We start from the raw sequence: 26,654 nt of genomic DNA on the forward strand, positions 1-26,654 counted from the left end.
CTAGCCCCAGTTTTAATGTTAGTATAGTATATATTGATGTGCAGTTGTTATCTGGTAAAGACAATTGCAGACAGATATATAGCAGGATGCATTTGAAGTTCAGAAAATGAGAAATTACTCAATTTTCTGAGCCAAATTACACAAAAAGGGGGCAAAATAAATACAAAATATATTGCACAGTTTTTTCATTACACATAACTAAACATTTTTTTACATAAACATTTCAAGGTGTTTACTGTCCCTTTCTAATTATTGCATAAACCTGAATACCTCAAAAATATAAGAATAAGGAATAACACACACACCACTTTAAAGTCAGTGAGTGTAGTTGGTTCTATGATTTTAAAGTCAGTGAGTGTAGTTGGTTCTATGATTTTAAAGTCAGTGAGTGTAGTTGGTTCTATGATTTTAAAGCCAGTGAGTGTAGTTGGTTCTATGATTTTAAAGTCAGTGAGTGTAGTTGGTTCTATGATTTTAAAGCCAGTGAGTGTAGTTGGTTCTATGATTTTAAAGCCAGTGAGTGTAGTTGGTTCTATGATTTTAAAGCCAGTGAGTGTAGTTGGTTCTATGATTTTAAAGCCAGTGAGTGTAGTTGGTTCTATGATTTTAAAGCCAGTGAGTGTAGTTGGTTCTATGATTTTAAAGCCAGTGAGTGTAGTTGGTTCTATGATTTTCATAGAGACAGATAGATATTGTACTTATTGGATATAAGATCTTGGAAGATCATTCCATGTGACAGATATGCAATAACAAATATACGATTACCATTATCTTTAAAGTTTTAAGAGGGGGGGGGGGAGAAAACGAATTTCAAGGTGATGTTGGGCACAGTTTTTATCACCATCATGAAATGCAGAAGGAGCACCAATCACTAAACCAGTAAACAAAGTATTGCTACCTAGTGGTATTCAGCTATTGGACCAAGACACAATAATAAAAAAGGTACAAAGATATACATAAAAGTAGTAGTAATCATCATTTCCTTACTGATATAACCATGTCATGTGACAATACTCGGATGCCTAAAATCTACTACTGTACAGAAAAACTCAAAAAAACAACTAAGGGAGGTATTAAAGTGACCTGATCTCCCCTATGTATTATTATTATTATTATTATTATTATTATTAAATATAACACTAATATTTAGATTTTTGTTAATGAAATTAGTATGTTTATGTCTAAACAAATGCAGTTGTTGGGAGAGTTACAGTTAGACTTTCTCTGTTATATACAGAGCACAGGCTGTAAGTAAACAAAACTGCTCCAGCAGAACAGTTTAAAACATGTGATGAACACAGACATAAAATCAGCTTACTGGGAGCTAGCTTAACCCATCTGATGAACAAATGACAAGCATACATATGTAGCCACTAATCACCAGCTGACTCCCAGTAGTGCATTGCTACCCTGAGCCTACTTATGTATGCTTTTCAGCAAAGAATACCAAGTGAATATAGCAAATTTTGATAACATTAGTAAATAGAAAACTCTAAAATTGCATTAGTTTTCTGAATCATCTCCCTTTAGAAGCATGATGTGGTGCTTATATGTTCTTTAGACTACACATATGGCCCCTTGAGTGATAATAAATGTTTATCACTTCCTTTAGAGGAAAGCTCACTGCAATCTCAATCCATTTGCACTTTTCCCTTAAAAGTGACATTAAGGACTTTGAGATGGTAAACTGATAAATCATATACTGTATATAAAAAAACGGCCATATACTTTCATTATTTATTTTGTCCCCTTTTCCTATAATTCCATACTGAAATTGTAAGCATTTCAGTTCCTGTTAGAAATAGAACTGCAGAACATGGTTATATTCTACACAGCCATTGGCTGCACACTCTAGCCATTGGCTGCACACCCATTTATAACTTATTTTGTCACTAAACAACTAATTAAACTTAAAAAAAAATACATCTACAGGTTATTCTCAGACTAATCTTTTTCTTTAATGCATTATCTAGCATTTATATAGTGTTCAATGTCCCTTTAATAACATTGGGTGAGGGGACTGTTCTCTAACGCACATTATCTGCCTCTGCTTTGTTTTATCAATTTCCTGCAACACACAGCAACCGTTGCACTGTGTCATCACCGTATATTCGTGTAAAGCCGTTCAGCCCCATGCAGATTTCTCTGCAGAGGGAATAGCCTTTCTAATTCAGCCTGCATTCCCCTGAAATGCCTCATCTATATATAATACTTAGCAGCAATTGTATCTGCAAGACAATACTGTCATTATTCTCGGCTCAAGGTCATGCAATGTATTGCAAACCAGTGGTGAGGACATAGAACTATATATTGTGTCAAAAGGCTGAAAGGTGAAGTCTCAAGAGACCGTAGATCAATTGCTTTTGACACATTAAAAAAAAAAAAAAAAAAAATGCAATCAAACTGCACATAATAAATGATTTATGTTTACAATACAAGCCAACTTATGTTGACACAAATAATTTGGATTCAATTTAGGGACTCCCTGCAAAGAAATAAAAATACAGTTATATGCTCCAATATTTAGAAACAGGTTCTCTTTTCAAGAAATCCCCCCCATAAAATTAAATATGCATTATTTATTATTTTTTTTTCCCAGAAGTGTTAGACTTTTGTCCAGTATAGAAAACCTCAAAACCATTTGCTAGTTTGATTTTTACTAAAGTTATCACATAATCTACATCTAAAAATGGATAGAATATGTTCTATTAAAAGTATGGTAAACTTTCCAATCCGTATAAAATCAGATCCAGAATAGAAACAATATTTTAGATGGACTTAAATTAATCACTTGTAATGAAGAGGATTTGTAACTTACTTTTTAACATAGCAATGAAATTCTAATACCCAGAGCTCAGGCCGCCCACTTCCAAAAGTATTTTTTCTGTGAGCTAAAGGTTTGAACTGTTCTCCAATCAGCGCTGTAGCCTAACTGCACTCACACAATTTATTTTGTAGAACTGTTCAAACCGTTGGCTCACAAAAAAAAAACTTTTTAAAGTGAGCAGCCATAATGCTTATGCTGTATATTAGAATTTCAACACTATAATTAAAAACTGAGTTATTGCGTATCTTCATTAGAATGGATAAGATTAAAAGTCCATTTAAAACATTGTTCCCATTCCAGATTGGATTATACAAATTGGAAAGTTTACTATCAGTTTAAGTTTTTTAATGTCCCTTTTAATAAATCCATTGCAGAAAGAATTAAAAGTTAAACGTGACATTTATAGTTGGCAGAGTAGCTTTTTTTTTTTTATATCAATAAGCCAGGAAAACATATGATTATGATTAAACCAATTTAATTAAAAACATTTGCTATTTTATACAAAAGTATATTTAAAATCTTGTGTGTCTGCATATTTTAAGAGGTGAACATTTTAATGACATTTAAATATTCTGATTTGTATCATCTGGTGCAACAATCATTTCCTACCAATGACTTCATGGGATATGAACCCCCAAATTTTTCTCTTTCATGATTCAGATAGAGAATACAATTTTAAACAACTTTCCAATGTACATGTATTTTAAAATTTGCTTTATTCTCTTGGTATCCTTTATCAAAGGAAAAGTAATGCACTACTGTGAGCTAGCTAAATATGTATGCTTTTCAACAAAGGATACAAAATGTACAAAGCTGATTAGATAACAGATTTGGAAAGTTGTTTACAACTGAATGCTCTGATTAATGAAAGAAAAAATATTTAGGCTTCTTGTCCCTTTAAGGTTATGCCACTTGAAGTTTCCTCAGCATACCACAATAATGAAGCAATCTCACACAGAGGAGGAAGGTCAAAGACCAAATTATACTGCTTTTCCCTCAGTTCAGACTGAGGGCATGTTTAACACGAAAGGTGGTCTTGAGGTTTTTATTTTATTTTTAATATTAAAAAAAACAAAAAATAAATAAATGCCTAAATAATCTGGTATCTTTTACCCTTATAGGTAGCTGAAATTAACCCTTTGGTATTTTTTTTTATTTATTTACAAAATATCATGATCAAGAAGTAACTATAATTAAAATGAATATAAATGGAAAAAAAAAATGCATGCGCTGTTCTGTAATAGTACGGCGTCATTTTAGCAAAATCAACCCTGCAAGTCTATGGGCCTGATAATCTAAAAGCTCACTGGTCTGGCAAAACTAGCTAACAAGTCGTGTCAGTACGGAGAAATCCTTCAAAAAGTTTTACAAAAGCACAATTTTAGATTGGGAGTCGTTTCTCTCACACGGCAGGGAGAGTTCTAGGAGCCAGCATGGAGAGAAGTCACGCAAAAGCTTTTTTTTTTTTATACCTTGTACTGTAATGTAGGAGTTTCTTACACATGAAAAGAACATTACAAAGCAACATCAACATTTCAAGATAAAATTTGCTTTGAATATTTATTTATTTTTTTTAAATGGCCTTGCCGTACCGACGTAAAATATCTAGCTTGAAGTGGCAAGGATCTGACTATCAGGCTATAGGTGTGAAGAGGAAACACCCATGTTACAATATGCTGCACACAAAAAAGGCTCCATAGGTTTTGCCGATATCTAATCATGACAGTGAGCTTTTTATAATCAGGATTTATGTGTTTTAACCTCCACCAAGGGAGTAAACACATTATTCAAGTGCCACTTGGGAGCCACAGAAAGCTACTGGTCCCAAGCAGACTAGTGCTAAAAGGACAATGCTCTAACAAACGCATTACAAATGTCTATACCAAATGAAATTAAAAATAAAAAAAAAAACTTTCGCCATTAACCTTTATAAAATATCATTTAAAAGAAAAAAATACCTGTGAAGAATATTCGTTTTATAATATAATTTGGGAAAGAAATTAAGAGTGCATCAGTAGTGTTTGATCTATCAAATCTGATTTAAAAGGGATATGAAACCCCAAAAAATGTGTTTTGTGATTCAGACAGAACAAACCATTTAATAAAAAAAGGCTTCCAGTTTACCTCTAACATCAAATTGGCTTTGTTCTCATGATATTCTGTGTTAAAGAGATACCTAGGTAGGCATCTGGAGCTCTATATGTCAGGAGAGTGCTGCCCTCTAGTGCTCTTCTAAATGGATAACATTCTTGCAAAACTGCTGCCATAATGTGCAGGCTCCTGAGCTTATGTTCCTGCTTTTCAGCAAAAGATACCAAGAGAAGAAAGAAAAATTGATAATAGAAAGCATTGGGGGAAAAAGTTATAGCAAAATAAGTTTAAAGGGACATTAAACCCAGAATTTTTCTTTCATAATTCAGACAGAGAATACGATTTTAAACAACCTTCCAATTTACGTCTATTATCTAATTTGCTTCATTCTTTAGATATCCTTTGTTAAAGAAATAGCAATGCACATGGGTGAGCGAATCACATAAGGCGAATATGTGCAGCCACCAATCAGAAGCTACTGAGCCTATCTAGATATGCTTTTCAGGAAAGAATATCAAGAGAATGAATCAAATTAAAGAATAGAAGTAAATTAGAAAGTTGTTTACATTAAAGATAACAATGAATTCAAAGCAAAGATTAACCCGAGAATAATATACAGATGTACTGTTCGCCCATGTTCTAACCTAGGTTTACCTATGTTTAAAAAAAAGTCTATGCATCTCCTCTGCTGAGCCCAATCACTACTGTTTAAAGAAAAATTTGCTTTATTCTCTTGTTATCCTTTGTTGAGAAGAATACCTAGATGGTCTCAAGAGCAGCATTGTATTACTGGGAGCTAGTTGCCGATTAGTAGATGCACATACATACCCTTTTGTCATTAGCTCATCTGATATGTTGAGCTAGCTCCCAGTAGTGAATTGCTGCTCCTTCAACAAGGGATACCAAGGGAGTGTAGTAAATTTAATAAAAGAAGTAAATTGGAGAGTTGTTTAAAACTGTATGTTCTATCTGAATCATGAAGAAAAGCCGAATTTCCTGCACGACTATTTGCTAAGAGGTGGAAACGTCACCTCTCAGCCAAATACCGTGTTGCTGTGGGCTGCCTGAGCAGCTCAGTGTGGCGAACGCTGCAAACAAATGAAAGGAGCTTTCAGCAAGAAATATTTTATACTTCATGACTGAAAGTCCCCTTTATTTGTTCCAATGTAAAGCCTAGCGTTTCACAAACACTAGGATTTACCATCCCTTTAAATCTACAAATTGATAAGTGAAAACAAAATCTTAGTAAAATATGCCAAATCTGGACACTAATAAAATGTTCTAGTGAAGACTGACCTAACCAGGCCAAAATTTGAGAACCTGACGTAAATTTTATAAAAAAAAAAAAGTGATAACAGAAAGCCCTTAGCCTACAGAAACACCTACAACACACTGCTATATACCCATCTGCCCGTTATATGTCAGGGTGTGACTGTGAATGCATTACACTCAGCTCATTTGAATACATTTGCCTAAGTAGCATGTTTTGTAGAACATTTAGAACCATCCTCTATTGTTTTCAATGGAATCCTTATCTCACATGTCAAATGCTGAGAGCAATGGCCGATTTGTTGCTAATAAGAGTCTCCACAGGTCACTATTTAATTTATACAGCAACTCCTCTCCAAAACAATGCTTGCAGAATTATGACCAGGGTTCAGGTTTCTATTTTTGCGCCACACTTTTTTTTTTTTCCTCCTGTTTTGAAATAAATTAGTGTATCAATCAAAATAAATGTGATACAGTAATGAAAAATACAGTTAGTGAGGCAGAGATTTTCAACTTTATTGCTAATGACAAGTAATTACTGGATATATTCTGCTATCTGTATATGGGATAACTCATTAGGATATTGGATTTCTAGCTAAATGCAACAAATCCATCCACCAGGTTTCCATGGTGACCCCAAAAACTGTACCTGGTGGCAACAAATGAGTAGACACCTCTGCCATTACTGCCCATGAATTAACAATCTTACAGGGGAGGGATTTGAGGAAAAGAACCACAATATAAAAATATGTCTTTATTACTTATTATAGTGACATAATCTCAGAAGTATAAAATGTTTAAAATGTTTGCCAGCTTATCCATTTTTAAATCTATTAAAACTAACTAAAGAGGTTTATGAATCAGAAAATAAAAAAAACACGTTAGTCATCATGGAGGTTAGTAGAATATATGTCCTGAAAGCTGCATTTATTTATGAAAAAAGTACTACACTAAGAAGAGTAGGTGGAACAGTATTTTCAGCAATCATTGCTCTGCACAACTAACGGAACTATGCACGCACCACTGACACTGAAAACTTTATTAGCTATTCTTTTTCCAAAATGCAGGACACATGAGCAGATGAAAATTAAGACACAGCCAATGGGGCCATTTAAACAAATTGTATTTCTCCAAATAGCAACCTCATTACCTTGCTCAATGGCAAAGTCAACAAATGCACACAGAGACTTGGGAGGTTGATCCTCTGGGGGAATAAAATAGAAGTAAATAAATGCAGCGGACCTATTCAAATACACTCAGGCTCTTTCATTAAGCAGCGTTTGCTTTTTGTGTACTATTGTGTCCTGACGCTTAAACACCAGTTTCAGTATATCTACAATCTCCTTCAGTGCACAAAATGATCAAACACAGTTAACACAGGAAGTGACAAAATGCTTGCAAACCTATGAGCCAGCCAGACGAGTGAGGAGCCAGCTACTGTAAACCTTCTGTGCCGTGTACATAGATGTATACTGGTTATCAAACATTTAACACACCCTTATTGACATATCAAGGCACATTAGGTCAGACTTTATTGTTTTTGAGATACTTGTTTTTATACAAAGTGTCATATAGTTTGTTTGAAACCGTTTGGCTTTTCACTATCTTCTATGGGAAGTATTGAAGTTATGACATGTTTAAAAAGGTACATATTTTACTGAAACCTTTCTGTTGTGTAAATGTTACAAACTTTTTAATATTCTTACCGGAAAAGTAGTTTCAATTTAATCTTAAATAAAAAGGTAGTGCATTATTATGTACAACCAAGTCCTGGAACTTTACTACTCATTAGCTGACAGTCAACTAAAAAAAAGTTTATTTCATTTTCATGATTCAGATAGAGCATACAATTTTAAACACATTTCCAATTTAATGCTACTATTTCATTTGTTTCGTTCTCTTGGTATCCTTTGTTGAAAAGCATACATAGATGGGCTCATGGGCCCCAGCTAGCTGCTTGCAGCCACAAATCAGCAGCTAGCTGGGGCCCCTGAGTCCATCTAGGTATGATTTTCAACAAAGGATACCAAGATAAAGCAAATTAGGTAGAAGAATTACATTTGGAAAGCTGTTTTAAAATTAGGCAAACTTTGTGGCACCAGCTACTACTGAGCATGTGCAAGACTTTAGTGTAACGTTGTACATTGTGACAAGGGGGTGGCAAATTGAAACACATTTTGTACAGTGCCAGAAAAAAAAATTACTGCTCAATTACATTTGGAAAGCTGTTTTAAAATTGTGTGCACTATCTGAATCATGAAAAAGGGACATAAAACCCAAAAAAGTATTTCATATTTCAGATAGTGCACACAATTTTAAAACAGCTTTCCGAATGTAATTGAGCAGTAATTTTTTTCTGGCACTGTACAAAATGTGTTTCAATTTGCCACCCCCTTGTCACAATGTACAACGTTACACTAAAGTCTTGCACATGCTCAGTAGTAGCTGATGCCACAAAGTGTGCCTATAAAAAGACCGCGCACATAATAAAAGTAGAGTTCAACTGGAAAGTCTTTAAAAACTACATGCTTTATTTATCATTAAGAATCAGTAAAAATATATTGAGGATATCTGAACTAGAGCACAGGTCAGATATTCAGCCGATTAGTAAAACAGGTTATTTTATAAGGCAATCCTGAAAATCTGCATAAATAAAAAGAGAGAAGCTCTTAACCTGGGAACGAACAATAGCATAATAGCTTGTTCTATGGTTAGTTACCACTCAAGAAGCAGACTCTTTTTGCTCAACATCTGCCTTTCACAGAGAAGAACTTTCCGGAAGCATATCAGTCTTATCCTGACTTCACAGTAAGTTCCAGCCACTGAAATACCAGGCAATCCCTCTCTGAACAAGAGAAACAGCAAAACCCCAGACGTACGTTTCAGCCTACTGTGGGCCTCGTCAGTGAGGTGCAGCCATATCCCTCTAGGCACACTGAGCAACGGGTCCACGTCTGGATTCCTTAGGTGCTGGAAAGTTCTTCTCTGTGAAAGGCACATATTGATCAAAAAGAGGCTGCTTCTAGGGTGGTAACTAGCCACAGAACAAGCTATTATGCTATTGTTCGTTCCCAGGTTGAGTGCTTCTCTCTTTTTATTTATGCAAATTATGAAACTTATGGAAGTCTCCCTAAGTGTGATGCGGGAATCCAGACGTAGACCCGTTGCTCAGTGTGCATAGAGGGATATGGCTGCACCTCACTGATGAGGCCCACAATAGGCCAAAACGTACGTCTGGGGTTTTGCTGTTTCTCTCGTTCAGAGAGGGATTGCCTGGTATTTCAGGGCTGGACTGTACTGTAAAGTCTGATATGCTTCAGGAAAGTTCTTCCCTGTGAAAGGCACATGTTGAGCAAAGGGAAGCTGCTTCTAGGGTGGTAACTAGCCATAGAACAAGCGATTATGCTATTGTTCGTTCCCAGGTTGAGCGCTTCTCTCTTTTTATTTATGCAAATCCTGAAAATCTGGCCTGTTGGGGAGGCCTGAGGACAGGTTTGAAAACCAGTGAATCATGAAAGAAAAAACAATATTTATGTCCACTCAAACTATACGTTTTTGTTTATATAAAGATTATTTGAGAACACACATTCTACAAATATTTTATTATTATTGGTTATTAATTATTGACTTCAGCTACATTGGTATATAATTTATCTTTATATAAAAACTATTACATACCTAAGTGTACTGATAAGATTCAGACTGTGTGTAACAATAAAAACATATCTGACATATTTTAGGCCAGCATCTAAGATTGGCACAGGAACCTTGATGTTATTTTAGACCAAATATTATTCACAGCTTGTTTATAGCACAGAATTATAGGGTAGATACTGGCTTCTATGTGAGAATTATATGTGCATATAAACAATTATTTGAAGAAACCGTGAACTATAACGTCTTTGGATTTTATTTTTTTGGATATAAATAACGAGGCACATTCAAATATTTTCTAAGGTATGCAAAAGTTATATCAGCAATTAAACACCACATTACAAACTATCTGCATATATAATAAATGTGTTTAGAAGAAAATTTGCATTGTTTTGCAGTCCAGTGACAGATCTCTTGAAAAGTCTCAAAAACCTTTATCTACTCCACTGTATAAAAGAGCATAAAGCTACAGCAAGAAAATGCTCCAATATATTAATTAACTATTGCATGCACAGAAGTGTGTGTTAACCTCTCAAATAAACAGCAATACACTGATGATCCTGAGCTGAAAACAGCCAGTGCTTGGCCACTACACACGTCACCCCTGATTGGCACCACGGTAGACTTTAAACACATAGGTATAGGCAATTTATTGTGCAATAAGAAAATGTCCCAGAGTATTCAAGTATTTTCTTATTGCAATGGATATAACTGAGCGTCTGCATTAGTCAAACAATTACTTACAAGCTGCAGGACCAGGGTTTCATGATCCTGCAGGCTCTCTGTAATTTAAGGTTAAACCACAGAAAAAGTGGTATATATATATATATATATATATATATATATATATATATATATATATATATATATATATATATTTATTTATTTATTTATTTATTATGAATACATATACGGGGGGGGGGGGGAGAATGTTCATGCCCCTTAAAATTGTATTTTGCATGTCCCTTTAACATACTCTGGGTCTGAATATGCAAAACATTTGAGGGATAAAACATTTTGCGTAACTTATATCAGTATCTAAAGAGACTTTTTAGGTTTTGTAGTTTGGGAATTCAGTTTCTAATCAGTGTATTTTTTTTTTTTTTAAATCTTACCTCCAAAAATAACAAATAAAACACATTTCTACAAATCACATCAACTAAAGCCTTCAAAATATTGAATTGCAAATTTTAGACACACAGCAGTACACACCATTCCACTCCAAGCTGAGCAGATTTGAGTTAATCAAAGGAACTTGCTTTTTCAATTGCCTGTTCTATTTGCTGTGATGTTACTTAATAAACAAAGAGAAAAATAGTCAGTTTGTTTACAGCATCTAACGTAATCATATTTTACAGATCACAAAATACAGGCACATAGTATTGAGTTGGGCTCCTATTGAAAAATAAATACAAAAATAAATAATATTTAAGTAAATTAAAACCACCAGTTTCCAAACTTAAAGGGAAAGTTCAATCAAAAATGTTCTCCCCTTTAATTTATTCCCAATGATCCACTTTACCTGCTGGAGTATATTAAATTGTTTACAAGTATTTCTATTACCCTTATATTGGCATTTGAAATAGTTTATTTAGCTTGTGGTATCCCCACCCATCCTGAAAGTTTTTGGCCACGAGACCAAGCTGTATTAACACAGCCAGTAGAAGAAATTACACTCCAGTGGGTTATAGAAGAGATAAGGTAATAAAATGTTAATTTTATAGTATATAATGTCCCTGGAAACTAGGCCAAAGTTGAAAACTGAATAAAAAGTATGCAAAGCAAAGTGGTACAATGTAATGACAAATATACATTGTATAAAAGGTATACATACAATATTTCAATGTCTCAATGTTCAATTGTGAACAAGAGGTATAGAATAATTTATAGTATATATTAAATTTCCATTAGTCCTTAGAGAGTAAGACAGTTGGATATGCATTAAAGGGATAGTCTAGTCAAAAAAAAAAAAAAATCAAACTTTCATGATTCAGACAGAGCAAGCAATTTTAAGCAACTTTCTAATTTACTCCTATTATCAATTTTTCTTCGTTCTCTGTGTCTTTATTTGAAAAGGCAAGAATGTAAGCATAGGAGCCGGCCCATTTTTGGTTCAGCACCCGGATAGCACTTTCTGATTGGTTCTAAATGTAGCCACCAATCAGCAAGTGCTATCCAGGTGCTGAACCAAAAAATGGCCGATTTCTAAGTTTACATTCAAATAAAGATAGCAAAAGAATGAAGAAAAATTGATAATAGGAGTAAATTAGAAAGTTGCTTAAAATTGCATGGGCTACCTGAATCATGAAAATTTAATTTTGGACTAGACTATTCCTTTAATAGAAATAACTGCATTAAAACATTCAGACTATATGTTTGTTTTTTTATTCAGATTTACAATCCATAATAAAAACACACAATTAGGTTTTGAAAAGGAATACAGGATCCATGTAAATGTTTTAAGAAGTCCACCTAATTTTATTGGAACAATGGTTGTCTGAGATCAATGTTATACACAAATACAATGTTGGTAATTATAAGTCAATGTTCAGGCATAAGACAATAAATTGCTCTGTTTTGATGCAGTTTATTTATTTTTTTGCTAAACAGAAAAAAAAAAATGCTAAAATTAAGAGAGAAAACACATCCCCAGTCAATACAGCTCTATGCCATTAGCCACCACAAGAGGCACTATGGAGCAATAGGAGGAAGTGACCAAGCAGGAGAGGCATATTAGCAGAGCATTTTGATTGGCTGTACAGCACCATGATATAAAAAAGAATAAACAAGCTGGTGTAGAATTGCAAAACAATTGTTCGGAAACTCATTTTGCTATGATGTTTTTCTGACATACTCCACTGAAGTGTAATTCCATTCACAACTTGTCTCTGCTGTATTAGCTGTGACAAAAGAGCTTGTAGCTGCTCATACTACAGAAAGTTACAGTCAAATCAAATCCCACTAATGTTTTAAATGTATTTATAATTGTGTAAAGAATGTGATCAAACAAGCACAATAGATAGAAATGTAAAAAATATACTTTAAAAAAAAAAATTACAGCGCAATGGTAGACTGTAAACCAAGGGGTGCACCAAATAACTAATATGTGAGATATATATATGTGTGTGTGTGTGTGTGTGTGTGTGTGTGAATAAAAGCAGCTAAAAGTGCTACTACTAAAAAGTGTAAACTAAAATAGTAACTAAACAAAAAAGACACAATAAGGTTACATATGAGTAATAACTAAATGCATTGAATCCATGCAATAAATAATTTGTGACTCTATAATAAGTAAATTGCAATGATTTGTGACTCAATATGAAAATAAAAATCAAGTTATAATAAACTGCATGAAACAGCACACTCGCTGAAAAACACGTTGCTGTGTTCTATTGTATTTTGAGGGTCGAAACCACGTCAGCCGTTTATTGCAAGTGTTTGTTTTCACTGTGACCCATGGATGTTATGGATATTTTAACTCTGGAAAAGATAAAATAAAGTATGGAACTTTGATATCGTCCTCGGCATACCGCTTTTTCCTTCTTCTGATATAGACATAAACCTCAAGGCCTCTGAAAGCAACACGGAAGCTAGGGATACTAGCAGATTGATCTACTGTATGAATTATATAGGACTGTTGAAATATGAAGTGGAGAGCAAAAGTAATTGTGGTACCATAAGGTCAGACAGAAGCACACAGAACTGAAATCAGAATCTGATGTTGCACACAAGTGAGACCATTGTTAAAGTCTCCCCACCAAAGCTTGCCAGACACATGGACCATGTTATTCTCCTCTGTACTGTGAAGCCATTTTCCATTCATAGTGAAGATAATGCAGTGACAGCTATAAATGAAATGTGCTCTGCAGTGGAATAGAAGTCAGGCCAAGAGGGCGCAATGACAGCTGCCATAGCATGCATGGCGCACAACCACCAACATCAAATAGCAAGAGGACATTTGCAAATAAATGATTCAAAGCAACAATAAAAATCCATAAAGACATCGTCATGACATGCAAAATATGTGGCAGAGTATCGTATCGTATTTTTTATATATATATATATATATATATATATATATATATATATATATACACATATATATATATATATATATATATATATATATATATACATATATATATATATATATATACACATATATATATATATATATATATATATATATATATATACACACACACATACATACACACACACTATCAATCCCACTCAGGTTCTTAAGTTGCCAAAATAGTCTCCCAATTTTTATTTATGATGTATTTAAGTTTTCCAAATACAAATTGGGAGACTATTTTATGCACCTTAAAAAAGGGATATGAAACTTATATTTTTCATTTTGTGATTCAGATAGAGTCTGCAATTTGAAATAACTTTCCACTTTATTTCTGTCACCTAATGTGTTTCATTCGTTTTGTATCCCTTGTTGAAAAATATACCTAGGCAGACTAAGAAGTTGCCGATTGGTGGCTGCATATATAAGCATCTTGCCATTGGCTTTCAGCTAACCACCAGTAGTGCATTACTGCTCCTTAAGAAAAAAGGACACCAAGAAAATTAAGCACATTTAATAATATAAATAAATTGTAAAATTGTTTAAAATTGTATTGTTTATCCAATTCATGAAAGAAAAAGTTTGGGTTTCATGTCCCTTTATGAACCAGAGAGAGTGCTTCCCCCCCCCCCATACAGTTTGGATTTACATATTTACACCCAGGGAAGTGTAAATTGGTAAACTGTGAGTGCAAGAAATTAGACAATGAGATATTTGATAGATAGATAAAAGTTATAAAACAAAACTACCAAAGGTTGTTCAAAAGCTATCAGCATGCTAAGCCTTGAGCAATTTTGGCTGCAGAACCATCTAACATTCACAATTATAAGTCAATGGTTTAAAGCGATGGTAAAGCCAGTATGTTCACTCTTTATAAATCGTTATTAGGTCTAAAAATATATATACTAGAGCTTTTGTATAAACGCTAGATTACCTGCAAGTAGTCCCTTATACCTAATGAAAATTGCTGCGTGTCAAATGTTCAATACGTCCTCTTACCGCAATCAATTTTTGTTTTTTAAGCTTCAGCCAATCAGCAACCTGTCCAGCTGGCTCGCTGAAGCGAATAGCAGTTGGTTATGTGCATGCGTTTATTTTCGCTATTCAGGGTAGTCATCTGATGGCCTTTGCAGTCTTTGTGCGAGTTTGTGATAATTGTGCCCATGCGCATTTGCTCTGAAGTGTAATCCAAGTGACGTTAGGGTAAACAATGAATCTGAGTTTTGTTATTGATTCACTGTTTCCCTTGGAGTTTGACCAAGATAGCTGAGAAGTGTATTCAGGTAATAGAAAGCTGTTAGACATCAAAAACAATTTGTTTATTTACAACACACAACGTAGTGTTAACCCTTTCACAACAGTGTCATAATGTCTACATGTAGACCAATTGAAATAGCAAGATTTTAATTATGGGATCAGGTGGCACACCCTCCAGACCGCGATCACATCCAGGAAGCAGCGTTGGCTCCAGGACAGCCAAACGGCTATGACGTTATATTCCGTCCTAATGGCACTAAAGCCCAGCGCTGTTTGGATGGAATACAACGCCATAACAGCGCTAAAAGGTTAAGAGGTTGTGTGGATTGCTGCTTGCGAAGTCCCTTTTGTTTCTACAAGTAAACAGTGGATCTTGCGATTCACTGATTTCTTGTCGCTATAGACACTTTTAATCTGAACATGGGCATTGATGTACTCCTTCTCGGGAGCATGCAACAAATATGACGCATAGAGTGGGTGGGACCACTCTCTACACGACACTTGGATGGTGGGCAAAATACATGAGTGGGCGGGGGAAGAATAGAAAAACTAAGCTCCAGTTAGATTATTTATATTATAATGAAAGTACTAAATTTGTTTGTTAAAAAAATACAAGTGGTTGCTGTTAACACTATAGAACTTAAGCGTTGTGAGATTGTTTACCAGCACTTTTATCTATTTATTTTCTCAACATTACATAAATAAATAAATAAAAATGGCTTAATTAATGGAACTGACAACTGGCAGCTTTGCAGTGGCTGGTAATGGCTACAAACCAGCCCAATCTCAACAAAATTACATTTTTTTTTTTCATTTTAAAAACCGATGAAAATTGTAATTTAAACAAAAAGTTCATTAAAACATAACCTATATATACACACACTGTAATTATATACACAAACAAATATACAAATCAATTGCTATCTAAATGAACAATTTGTCATGAAAAGGTTTAAATTCTCAGATGGTTATAGATTTCTTCTGTTTGGTACATTGCAGAACATACACAAAAACAAACAACTGCTGAAGTAACCATCTGCAAATGGTTTACTTACTACTAATGTCTTCTGATAGGCCCAAAAAAAAAAAAACCTTACTAAATGCACATACAAAAAATAATAAATATGGCTATTTATGCATCACCTCTCTCCCCTGACCAGTCACTATTTCTGCAGATTTGCACTGTCCTGGGTAATAAAACCAGTGGCAGTGGGACACCCTATGCACAGTCAGAGAGAGGTTAGCCTGTCAGAGGGCATAGGAAACAAATAATTTGTCTAAATATCTTGCTCATTACTCCTTTCCAAGCACTACCCACCATGCTGCGGTTCGAATTCCAGAAGGCCTCAAAGCAATATAGATGTCTGCCCAGAATGCCATATTCATTGCATCAGCTGTACAGGGCCTCAGCTGATCAGCTGCAAGTGGAAATATCACAAGCAGTTTCAGGAAATAGTCTGGCAGGATTTTCCAAAATGCAACCACACTGCCATTCTACTGGAAGTATTTTCCATTAACACCTTTTTCATAAAAAAAAAAAATCCTTTAAGTATTCTTAAAAACGTATTTATACCAATCCACGTATCCGTCTCCAAACTGGTATTTTATTTTAAACAGATTTTATGTAACCTCCTCTTTTAATTTGAGTGAAGAGAGATTAGATAGATAGATAGATAGATAGATAGATGTATGTATATGTGTATGTGTGTGTGTGTGTATATGTGTGTGTGTGTGTGTATATGTGTGTGTGTGTGTGTATATGTGTGTGTGTGTGTGTGTGTATATGTGTATGTGTGTATGTGTGTATATGTGTGTGTATGTGTGTGTGTGTGTGTGTGTGCGTTTAAAAGCCACATTTGCACTCTGATCAAGCAGCTGAAGGGAAAGCTGAGATCATTCATTTCATATTTTATATGACATGGTTTGTCACTGAAACCTGCTGTATGTTAACCCCCTGACTATCAAAGACAGCTGCACCCTATGTAATATACTGCAGCCCTTTTTTGGTAGCCAAGGGTTATGAATGAATGAGATTGTAAATACAAGGCAGATCTAGAAATGCTTTAAAAAAAACAAAAAAAACAAACATAACATTGCTGGCTATTATACTGTGTTTTACATTTCACAGCAAACAATTTTTCACTTTTGTAATTTGGCAATTTTGTTTTGAATCAGTTTTTTTGTTTTGTTTGTTTTATTTATTAATAAGACCATTCAGAACTAGAAGTGTTGAAAATGGACAGAATAGGGATATTCTAGTACTATAATGCAATTCATAATCATTATATAAACATGTTTATGTGCGTAAAAACAAATACAATTGAATTGAAATACACAAACACCAGCATCTAATATTTATTTGAATAAGATTAGTCAAATCTGGAGACAACGATAAATAAAAGGTCATGTGATCAACTGACCCTTATTTAAATTGCTAGAGCATCAGAACACTGAAATCCTGCAGTGTCTGAAGGGTTAACGGAAAGAAGGTAGAATTGGATTTAGCAAGGAGTTATCCCAGCACTTGGCTGGCTTTCAGGAGTCTGACTCTCATTCTGTGTAAACTGTTAAATAAGGAAAACAATGTCAACATTTCAAACTCCACCCACTCTCTGGTGGAGTTGGCATGCGCTGAATTTACTTTCTTGGCAGGGGGCCCTCTGAAAACCGTTACAAAGAAAGACAGACAAAAAGGATCAAAATTAAATCTAGAAACCTATTCTTCTCTCATAGCAAACAGATTTCTGATGACCTGAAAGGTCAACTGGCTATTTATGGTTAAGAGTCAAAGTCGAGTATTTGAATAGGTCAAGATCTTCAGTAAAGTGAGAATGAGAGTCACAGAAAGACAATACTGCATTAAGAAGTGGGATGAGGAATAAACCTTATGCTAATATATATTTTTATTGTTTCCCTACAAAAGTGCAGAAAATTGGAAATAAAAGCAAAATAGTTAAATTTTATTAAAAATGTAAATGCATTAACACAATTATACTGCGGTCTACAAAACTGCACTGCAAATTTGTTAGGACAGTACATAAAAAATAAACAATTGTAGAAACTAAGAAATAGCAGATCACCTGTATATAAGAATAATAGAGCTATGATTTTATTCCACAGAACAGCTAAAAACAATATGCAGCTTTTTGATTCAGTTTAACTCATCCAAATTAGATAGTTTCTGAGGTGACAATGTAATTACATAAGTTTAACCATGAGCAATATAAACGCCACTTAATCACACTGATTTTACTAACAGAAAAGGGTTAAATATGAAATTCCTACCAACACATGGGTCAGGAAAACCTACGGAATGTAGGAAGGAATTGTGTAACAAGTAGGCCCCTTGAAACAGGCACACCTTCAAAGCATATGTAGTGCCACTTCCTAACTTGTGAAGGCAGACTGGCGTTACTATAATGGTCTAATCCATGACAGTTTGAAACCTGGGATTTAAGGCGGCTTCCTAACACATCACTCAGTTTAACCCTTTGCAAAACGTCCACAAATATGAACAGTGCAATGCAGTATGCTGCCTAAATCAGTGCACTAAACCACAGCAAGAGATTATATCATTGGGTTTTACATGCAAAAGCTTGTCAGTCACAAATATACCACAAATTACATGTATCACTCACTGTAAAGGTCATCCAGCAAATTCAGAACAAGGCCTGCATGTACACCTTAGACAATACGTTTTAATTCTACATCATTGCTAATGGAGAGAGAGTGTGTATGTATATATATATATATATATATATATATATATATATATATATATATATATATATATATATATATATATATATATACATACATACACACACACACACCTGTATGAAAAACACAGACTTTGACTTTACTTAAATAATACCCAATCCCAAGAATTGTTTTATAAAAATAAGTTTCATATACACAACTAGCAATGTACTTTGCAAAACTAAATAGAATGGATATTTTTAATGGCCACCCTCCAAATGGGGATGCTGCACTACTGGTAACCATGGCAATATCAGCTGTAGTTTCATGCCTTAGCTTTAAAAATGGAATGCTATAAAATCGACATAGCTTCAGGAAAACAAACAATGACATTATTGATTAATTACTAGACAATAATATTTGTTAATATGTTTAGTTGACAAGGGAACTGTAAACTGCAATTTAGTTGATAATCTGCACCAAAAGTAGCATCTGCCAAAATAAAACAGATTTTTATTTTTTTTATTTTTAAGGAAGCAAGCTGATTTACAAGGTGTTGGGGGGGGGTGATATTCACATTGGATTGGGTAAAAGAAAGATGAATGAGGAAGACACAAAAGACTGGCAGTTTTCCGGCATCAATAATCCAATTCATAAATTCATCAGGGGAATCTTCTTTATGTGACACATCCCTATTGAAGGCAGTATAACAACGATCAGAATAACAGCTTTAGCAAAGACAGTTAAACAATAGGCCTAATTTAAATTATATGTCATAATTCAAATTGCCAAGGAAGAAACTGCTTCATGCTAGGTGGAAGGGAGAATATTTCCGTCTGCCATGTGTACTCCAGGGAATAGTGCCTGAAAATGACTCTGCACCCATTGTAAATTATATTATCAGGACATAATGTCTCACAAATATTTTCCACATTCTCTATAATCAGCAAGAGCTCAAAACTAATGAATTGCAAATGATGTAATCCTGCTACTGAAATGATAAAACCCCACAAAACGCAAATCCAAAAGGTGAAATTATATAGATCTATATATCCACAGTTGCTTCATATGTTGTGATATTTTGTGTTTGGAAATGGGAAAAAAATAAACATAAAAACGATTCTTATGTGAATAATTTTATTAACAAGCATATGCAAGTTCCACTGCATTATCCCACCCTTTAGCAAGTGGCTCTTCTGTCAGTAAAGGGCTTAATCCGTGACTTTAATAAGCAAGATACAGTGACACAAATAGAAGAGCAATGTGCAGCTGACCTTACTGTATGATAAAAGGGTCTCGCAATCTCTGGTTCAAAAAAAAAAAAATAATCAGATGCATAATCAACTTGCTAGTCTCCAGCAGCTAAACGGTTAATCAATAACAGGCTGTAACCATGAGAAATATTTTCACTATTTTCCAGCATCTAAGGGGTTGATTAACTTGTTTGGTTGCCACAGAGCTCTTCAATACAATGCATTACAGCCCACCCTAGTTATCAATGGGTTAAGTCATTAGTGGTTACCATATATAAGCAAAACATTTACTAGACTCTAAAAGGTTAACCTCTTGAATGCCAAAGCAGGCCCTCTCTGGCAGCCACTGCGTTGCCCTGCCTAAGGGATGTACATTTGCTAGTTATCCGAACCTAAATGGTTAATCCAAGCCCTTTAGGAGCATACATAAGTGGGTTATGAGCACAATTAAGTGATGCATTTGCTTGATGCCCTCTGGCAGCTAAAGGTTAACCAGTACAGAAGCTGCTATACAGGGAGCACCCTCTGCAGCAAGATCCCCAAGAAAGGATGGAAATGCTGATACAAGGGGAGAAAGGGAACAAGGCACAAAATCCCGCAGTCTGTGCAAATGTCACTTCCCCCTCCATATAGCTGTGCAGATCCCCCTCCTTCCACAATAAGCATCTGAATGATCCTCCCTCCTCTACCCAACTAAAACAAGCACATTAGAATAATATGCATATGTAACATATCCGCCAAACTGCTTTATTATGAGTTATTCAGGATTTATTTTTACCTTCAGACAATTCCAGCTCCAGCTCTGCCAGCCTGGCTCTCACCTCCAGGGGAAGGGACACGCTGTCAAGGCTGCGATCCGCCATTCTCTGCTTTATTAGAAATATGTTGCTAATGATTATATTGTACCCCTGCTTCTTTGTTTATTGCGGTCCTCAGCGAGGCATCAGAGGCTTTGCAAGCAAAATGCAGTGATTTGATCTCTCCTCCTCCTTTATTTGCAGCCAGATAACAAGATGCTGCTGTCTTCCTCGCTTTTCCCCCTTTTTATCCTTGCTGTGCATTCAATCCTGGTACAGAGGAGCCAGAGCTTGGCTATATTCATACAGAGCACACAAAGCAGACAGCGGCAGGTTTGCAGATCATTCTCTAGGAGCTGCTCTCGCTCCCCGGGCTGCTTGCAGACTGCCTGATCTTTCCAGTGAGAGGGAGGGGCTCTCAGTCACACACAGACAGGCAACTTAAAGACGCAGTATCATAAGCTGCTACCCCACTCTCTCAGCCCTCCCTGGCAGCAGCAGTCACCTGTGGGATGCAGGTAAGTGCACTTTGCTTGCTGTAATCCCAGGCTGACTCCGTGCAGGCTCTGTGGTCCATCCCCAGCAATCAGTGCACCATTTTCCCTGCCTCACCATATGTGGAGCTTTCATTGGTGCTGGTCCCACGTGGATAGCTGGTCATGTGACCAAGATTTGACATCATGAGAGTGAACAAGTGGAAATGTCAGATATAATCTCCTTATTTTTGTCCCTACACTTTATTGTCTGAAGGCCCTGCAGTAATATTTGGGTTATTGTCTACATGTAACTGACATGCTTAATAAATGTGTGTAGAAAACAAATGGTGTTCTGTACACTCCAATGGATGCTATTGAAAATCCAGTTGTGCTATGCTATTTTAGCGGGGTTTTCTTAATCATACCATAAATACAACAATGTAATATGTATTGAAAATAATGTAACTGTTGGAATTCATGTTGTTATTATTATTTATACATTTTAACTGGAAACATTCTTAGTTGTTTTTCCACTGCAGCTTATTGACTATTATACATCAAAGCTTTAAGGATATAGATATTTGATTATTTACTATAAATATAATATTAGCTTTGCTTTGGTGTGCATGATCAGGGGTGTCACCAGAACCCAATGGTGGAAAAAACGATAGTGACAGGTTTGATTAAAGCTGGGGATCATATAGGGGCCCAGCTATTATAGAGGGGTACTAGTAACCACCTGTGCCCCACACAAGGAGACACTGACGTTTAGGGACCTGTTTATAGTCTATCAGAATCCCCATGTTAAAGGGATATGAAACCCAATTTTGTTCTTTCATGATTCAGATAGAGCAAGCAATTTTAAACAACTTTCTAACTTACTCCTATTATCAATTTTTCTTCTTTCTCTTGGTATCTTTATTTGAAAAGCAGGAATGTAAGCTTAGGAGCCGGCCCATTTTTGGTTCAGCACCTGGATAATGCTTGCTGATTGGTGTTTAAATGTAGCCACCAATCAGCAAGTGCAACCCAAGTTCTGAACCAAAAATAGGCCGCTCCTAAGCTTACATTCCTGCCTTTTCAAATAAAGATACCAAGAGAAAGAAGAAAAATTGATAATAGGAGTAAGTTAGAAAGTTGCTTAAAATTGCATGCTCTTTCTGAATGACAAAAGAACAACATTTGGTTTCATATCCCTTTAAGTGCTTTTCATACTCAAAAACATTACAATCCATTAGTGCAACACAAGGTTTTCAAATGCATTTATAGATCAATATCAGCTTTATACTTTTACATGGGGACAATTTAACAGCAGTATTCCACGATCCATTTTTTGTGGACTTTTCAAATTCTGCAGCCTTGTCCTCTTAAAAACATATTACTGTCTATTTCACATGGCATATTTTGGTTATTTGCATAACTTTCAGTGATACTATTTTTGAAATTGTGTTTTGTTTTGTGTTAAAATAAGTTCACAAAATATTTAAATGATAAAACATACTGAATTAAATAGGATCATCAGCATGTTAATTTATTATTGCATTTGTGTTTGAAACATTAATTCTAAAATTACTTAAATACTCAAAATGATATTAAAATATTAATTGCACATGTCATCAACTGATATGAATGTTTAAGTGCAAACAATGGCTATTAAGAATCTTCAGTTTTGAATAAAAATAGTTGGTATGTTTTTACATTGCCTTTAGCCTTGTGTCTTTTGCTTCTATGAAGGTCTGAAAATCTTTGTGAACATCCCCATTGAGTAACTTGTGATAGTACTGTTTCTTATAGTTTATTTGTTTATTTATTTTACTTTATTTTTTTACTGGATTTTGCTTTTTATATTGTATACTAATTTCAGAGCTCCCAACTGTCTCATATAGCAGGGTTGTCAATTTTTTTTTAGCTTAGCCCAAATGTCATACACATCACAGTCTGGGTAATAAATGTGAATCTGCCTCCATTGTAATCACAACAAAAGTGTTAAACTCAATGGCAGCCACAAAAGACTTGTAGCATCTAAAGGTGAATATGTTCCACCTGCCAAGTGAAATCACATAATTTAAAGCAGTGTTTTTCAGGTCATCCAGGTAGTAAGAGACGAAGTGGCTCCTTGATCAGCTGGGGCGACTGTTGACATAAAGATGAAGGCTGTTTGGGACTTTCCAGCAGATGGAACAGGTACGTTGAGTTCTCTGCAGAGAGAAGGTTAGAGAAGACTGCTTCAGAATCCTAAGTAAAACACCAACATGACCTCTGCACCTCTTCCCTTGTTTATCATGGAGCACAGTGTTTCCACCTTCAAGTAAACTGAAGATAGGAGAGGATTTTGCTGATCATTCACGAAAAGCATGTGAAATGACAGGTTTGAAGGTTTAATACAGCCACTGTGTTTTAAACATACAGTAATAGTGTTGTGAGTTTATATTTTCATTGTTCAGTGCTACACAGAGTGTGAAATGATTGTTTTAAAGGTGCAATAAATCCAACAGGTTTAAATTTAATTGTGTAATTTTTTTTTCCTTTTTGCCCCAAAAATATAAATTCCTTCATGTTAAAACCTATAGGGCAAAAGCGATATGAGCACTCAACTTAGTAATACCAGCGCATGCAAATGTGCACGGAAGCATTGCGCTCACAAGAGTGCACTTCCATAGGCTCCAATGGGAGCCTGGTTCTAATGTCGTGAGACAGAGCATGAGAACTAGCGCATCGAAAGGGGTAAGTTGCGCAGCAATGGGCCGCAAATATAAATTATATGTAAATGCATATACACATACTAATACATAAATATAAATGTACCTATATTTTTACAGGGAACACACAGTTCACATAGACCGCTATGTAAAGGCACTTTTCAGTGCCGTTTTTTTTTTTTTAACACCCCACACCCACACACTTTAGCCCCCCAAAACCGCTTAGTGTAGTTAGTTTTTTTTAATAAAAAAAAAAATATATACTTTTTTTTTTTTTTTTAAATAAAAAATTCAACAATACTTTAATTTGGGGCCAATTGCGGCACTTATAAAAAATTAACCAGAGGTTAATTTTTTTAGCGCTATTTGCTACCTCGAGGTCGCGTTAGCAATAACCAGCCACTTGTAATGGCTGGTTATTTATCACACATCCGCCAACGGATCCGTTTGCGGTCGCGTGATAAATCAGCACTCAACTTGTAATCTAGCCTATAATATCCTAAAAAAAAATTCGGAAACCTAAACCCAAATTTTTTTCTTTTGTGATTCAGATAGAGCAATAGAGCATGCAATTTTAAGCAACTTTCTAATTTACTCCTATTATCAATTTTTCTTCATTCTCTTGCTATCTTTATTTGAAAAAGCAGGAATCTAAGGTTTAGCACCCTGGATAGCGCTTGCTGATTAGAGCCACCAATCAGCAAGTGCAACCCAGGTTTTGAGCAAAAAATGGGCCGGCTTAAATTCCTGCTTTTTCAAATAATGATAGCAAGAGAATGAAGAAAAATTGATGATAGGAGTATATTAGAAAGTTTAAAATCTACTTTTATTATCAATTTTGTTTCATTCTTTTGGTATCCTTTATTGAAGGAGCTGCAATACACTACTAGGAGCTAATGACAAGATGAATATATGTGCAGCTACCAATCAGCAGCTGCCACCCAGCTCCTGAGCATATCTTGGTATGTTTTTCAACAAATGATAACAGTTTATTGTAAATATATTTAGAATTACATGCTCTATGTCACAAAATTAAAAAAATTGAGTTACATGCCCCTTTAAAGTATGTCATTTTATCACTATAATGGCCTTTTAAATAGCAAAAACACACATTAATGCAAAGTTTAAAAGCAGTATGCTTCCTGTGACAACACCACTGGCAGGGACGTAAGGAAAGAGGGCTGTGAGCCAGCAGTTCATTTCAAATATCAATCAACATATTTTTGCAAAATACTGAACACGTTTGATTTGGGATAGGGATATGATTTGCCTTAAAGGGATATGAAACACAAACATTTTCTTTTATGATTCTAACAGAGCATACACTTTTGAAAAAGTCAAATTTACTTCTATTATGAAATTAGCCGCTTTCTCATGATATTCTTTGTTGAAGAGCTATCTAGATAGATTATGTGCACGTCTGGAGCACTGAATGCTGCCATCTAGAGCTCTTTTTAATATATAACATTCTTGCAAAACTGCTGCAATTTAGCGTTACAGACACATACACACTCCTGAACCTACATACCTACCGGTTTTTCAACAAAGCATAACAAGAAAATAAAGAAAATTGATAATAGAAGTAAATTGGTATTATATGCTCTGTATAATTCATGAATGAAAAAAAACCCCCATAATTTATGCTTACCTGATAAATTCATTTCTTTGATTGTGGTGAGTGTCCACGGTCCATTTAGGGTTGCCACCTTTTGCCCAGAAAATTCCTGGACACTTTTTTAAGTGGGCGTGGAGGGGTGTGGCTTGGGGTGTGGTTTGGGCGTGGCTTGGGGCGTGGCTTCTCACGGCCTCAAATTCTTTAGGAAATCAATATATATTATATATATATATATATATATATATATATATATATAATATATATACTGTATGTATATATATATATATTTATATATATATATATATATACTGTATATATATAATATATATACTGTATAGATATATATATATATATATATATAATATTATATATATATATATATATATATATATATATATACTATATATATAATATAATATATATATATATATATATATAATATATATATATAATATATATATATAATATATATATATATAATATATATATAATATATATATATAATATAATATATATATATATATAATATATATATATAATATAATATATATATTTATATATATATATATATATATAAATAATATATATATATATATATATATATATATTGGGGAGAGGTTGCCAGTCCCAAGCTTATGCTGCCTCCTCTGCCTTTGCTGGCTGCTATCCCCGTGAACCGCTCCGGGAGCCCCTCCCTATCTGCTTTGGAAGCCCGTGTGTAAGGTCAGACCTGTCAAAATAAATCATAAAGGCCACACATCCCCAGACTTTCCTAAAGTACCTCCCCCAATAGAGACCACGCCTTACCTGGGCTTGATTCCGGCCGCGGCCGCGCCCGCGCTCCCCTCATAGTGGCCCAGCCCAGGCGGCTGGAGTCTGGAGATGTAGGAGCCATTGCTAAGCCTGGAGGCGGAGCTGTTCCCGTGTTGGTTTATTTCACAG

At 34.9% G+C, this 26,654-nt stretch overlaps 1 protein-coding gene across 2 annotated transcripts in view; it reads right to left on the reverse strand.

The window, feature by feature from the left end:
• Positions 1 to 21,519, reverse strand: part of DIP2C (disco interacting protein 2 homolog C) — a 911,498-nt gene extending 889,979 nt beyond the window's left edge. For both annotated transcript variants that reach the window (XM_053713839.1, XM_053713838.1), the window contains exon 1: positions 20,904 to 21,519. In XM_053713839.1, coding sequence (XP_053569814.1) covers positions 20,904 to 20,988 — 85 coding nt within the window. In that variant the 5' untranslated portion in view covers positions 20,989 to 21,519. The remainder of the gene's footprint in view (positions 1 to 20,903) is intronic.
• Between the last annotated feature and the right edge of the window lie 5,135 nt (positions 21,520 to 26,654).

Source organism: Bombina bombina, chromosome 5, assembly GCF_027579735.1.
Source record: "Bombina bombina isolate aBomBom1 chromosome 5, aBomBom1.pri, whole genome shotgun sequence".
Classification (NCBI taxonomy): domain Eukaryota; kingdom Metazoa; phylum Chordata; class Amphibia; order Anura; family Bombinatoridae; genus Bombina; species Bombina bombina.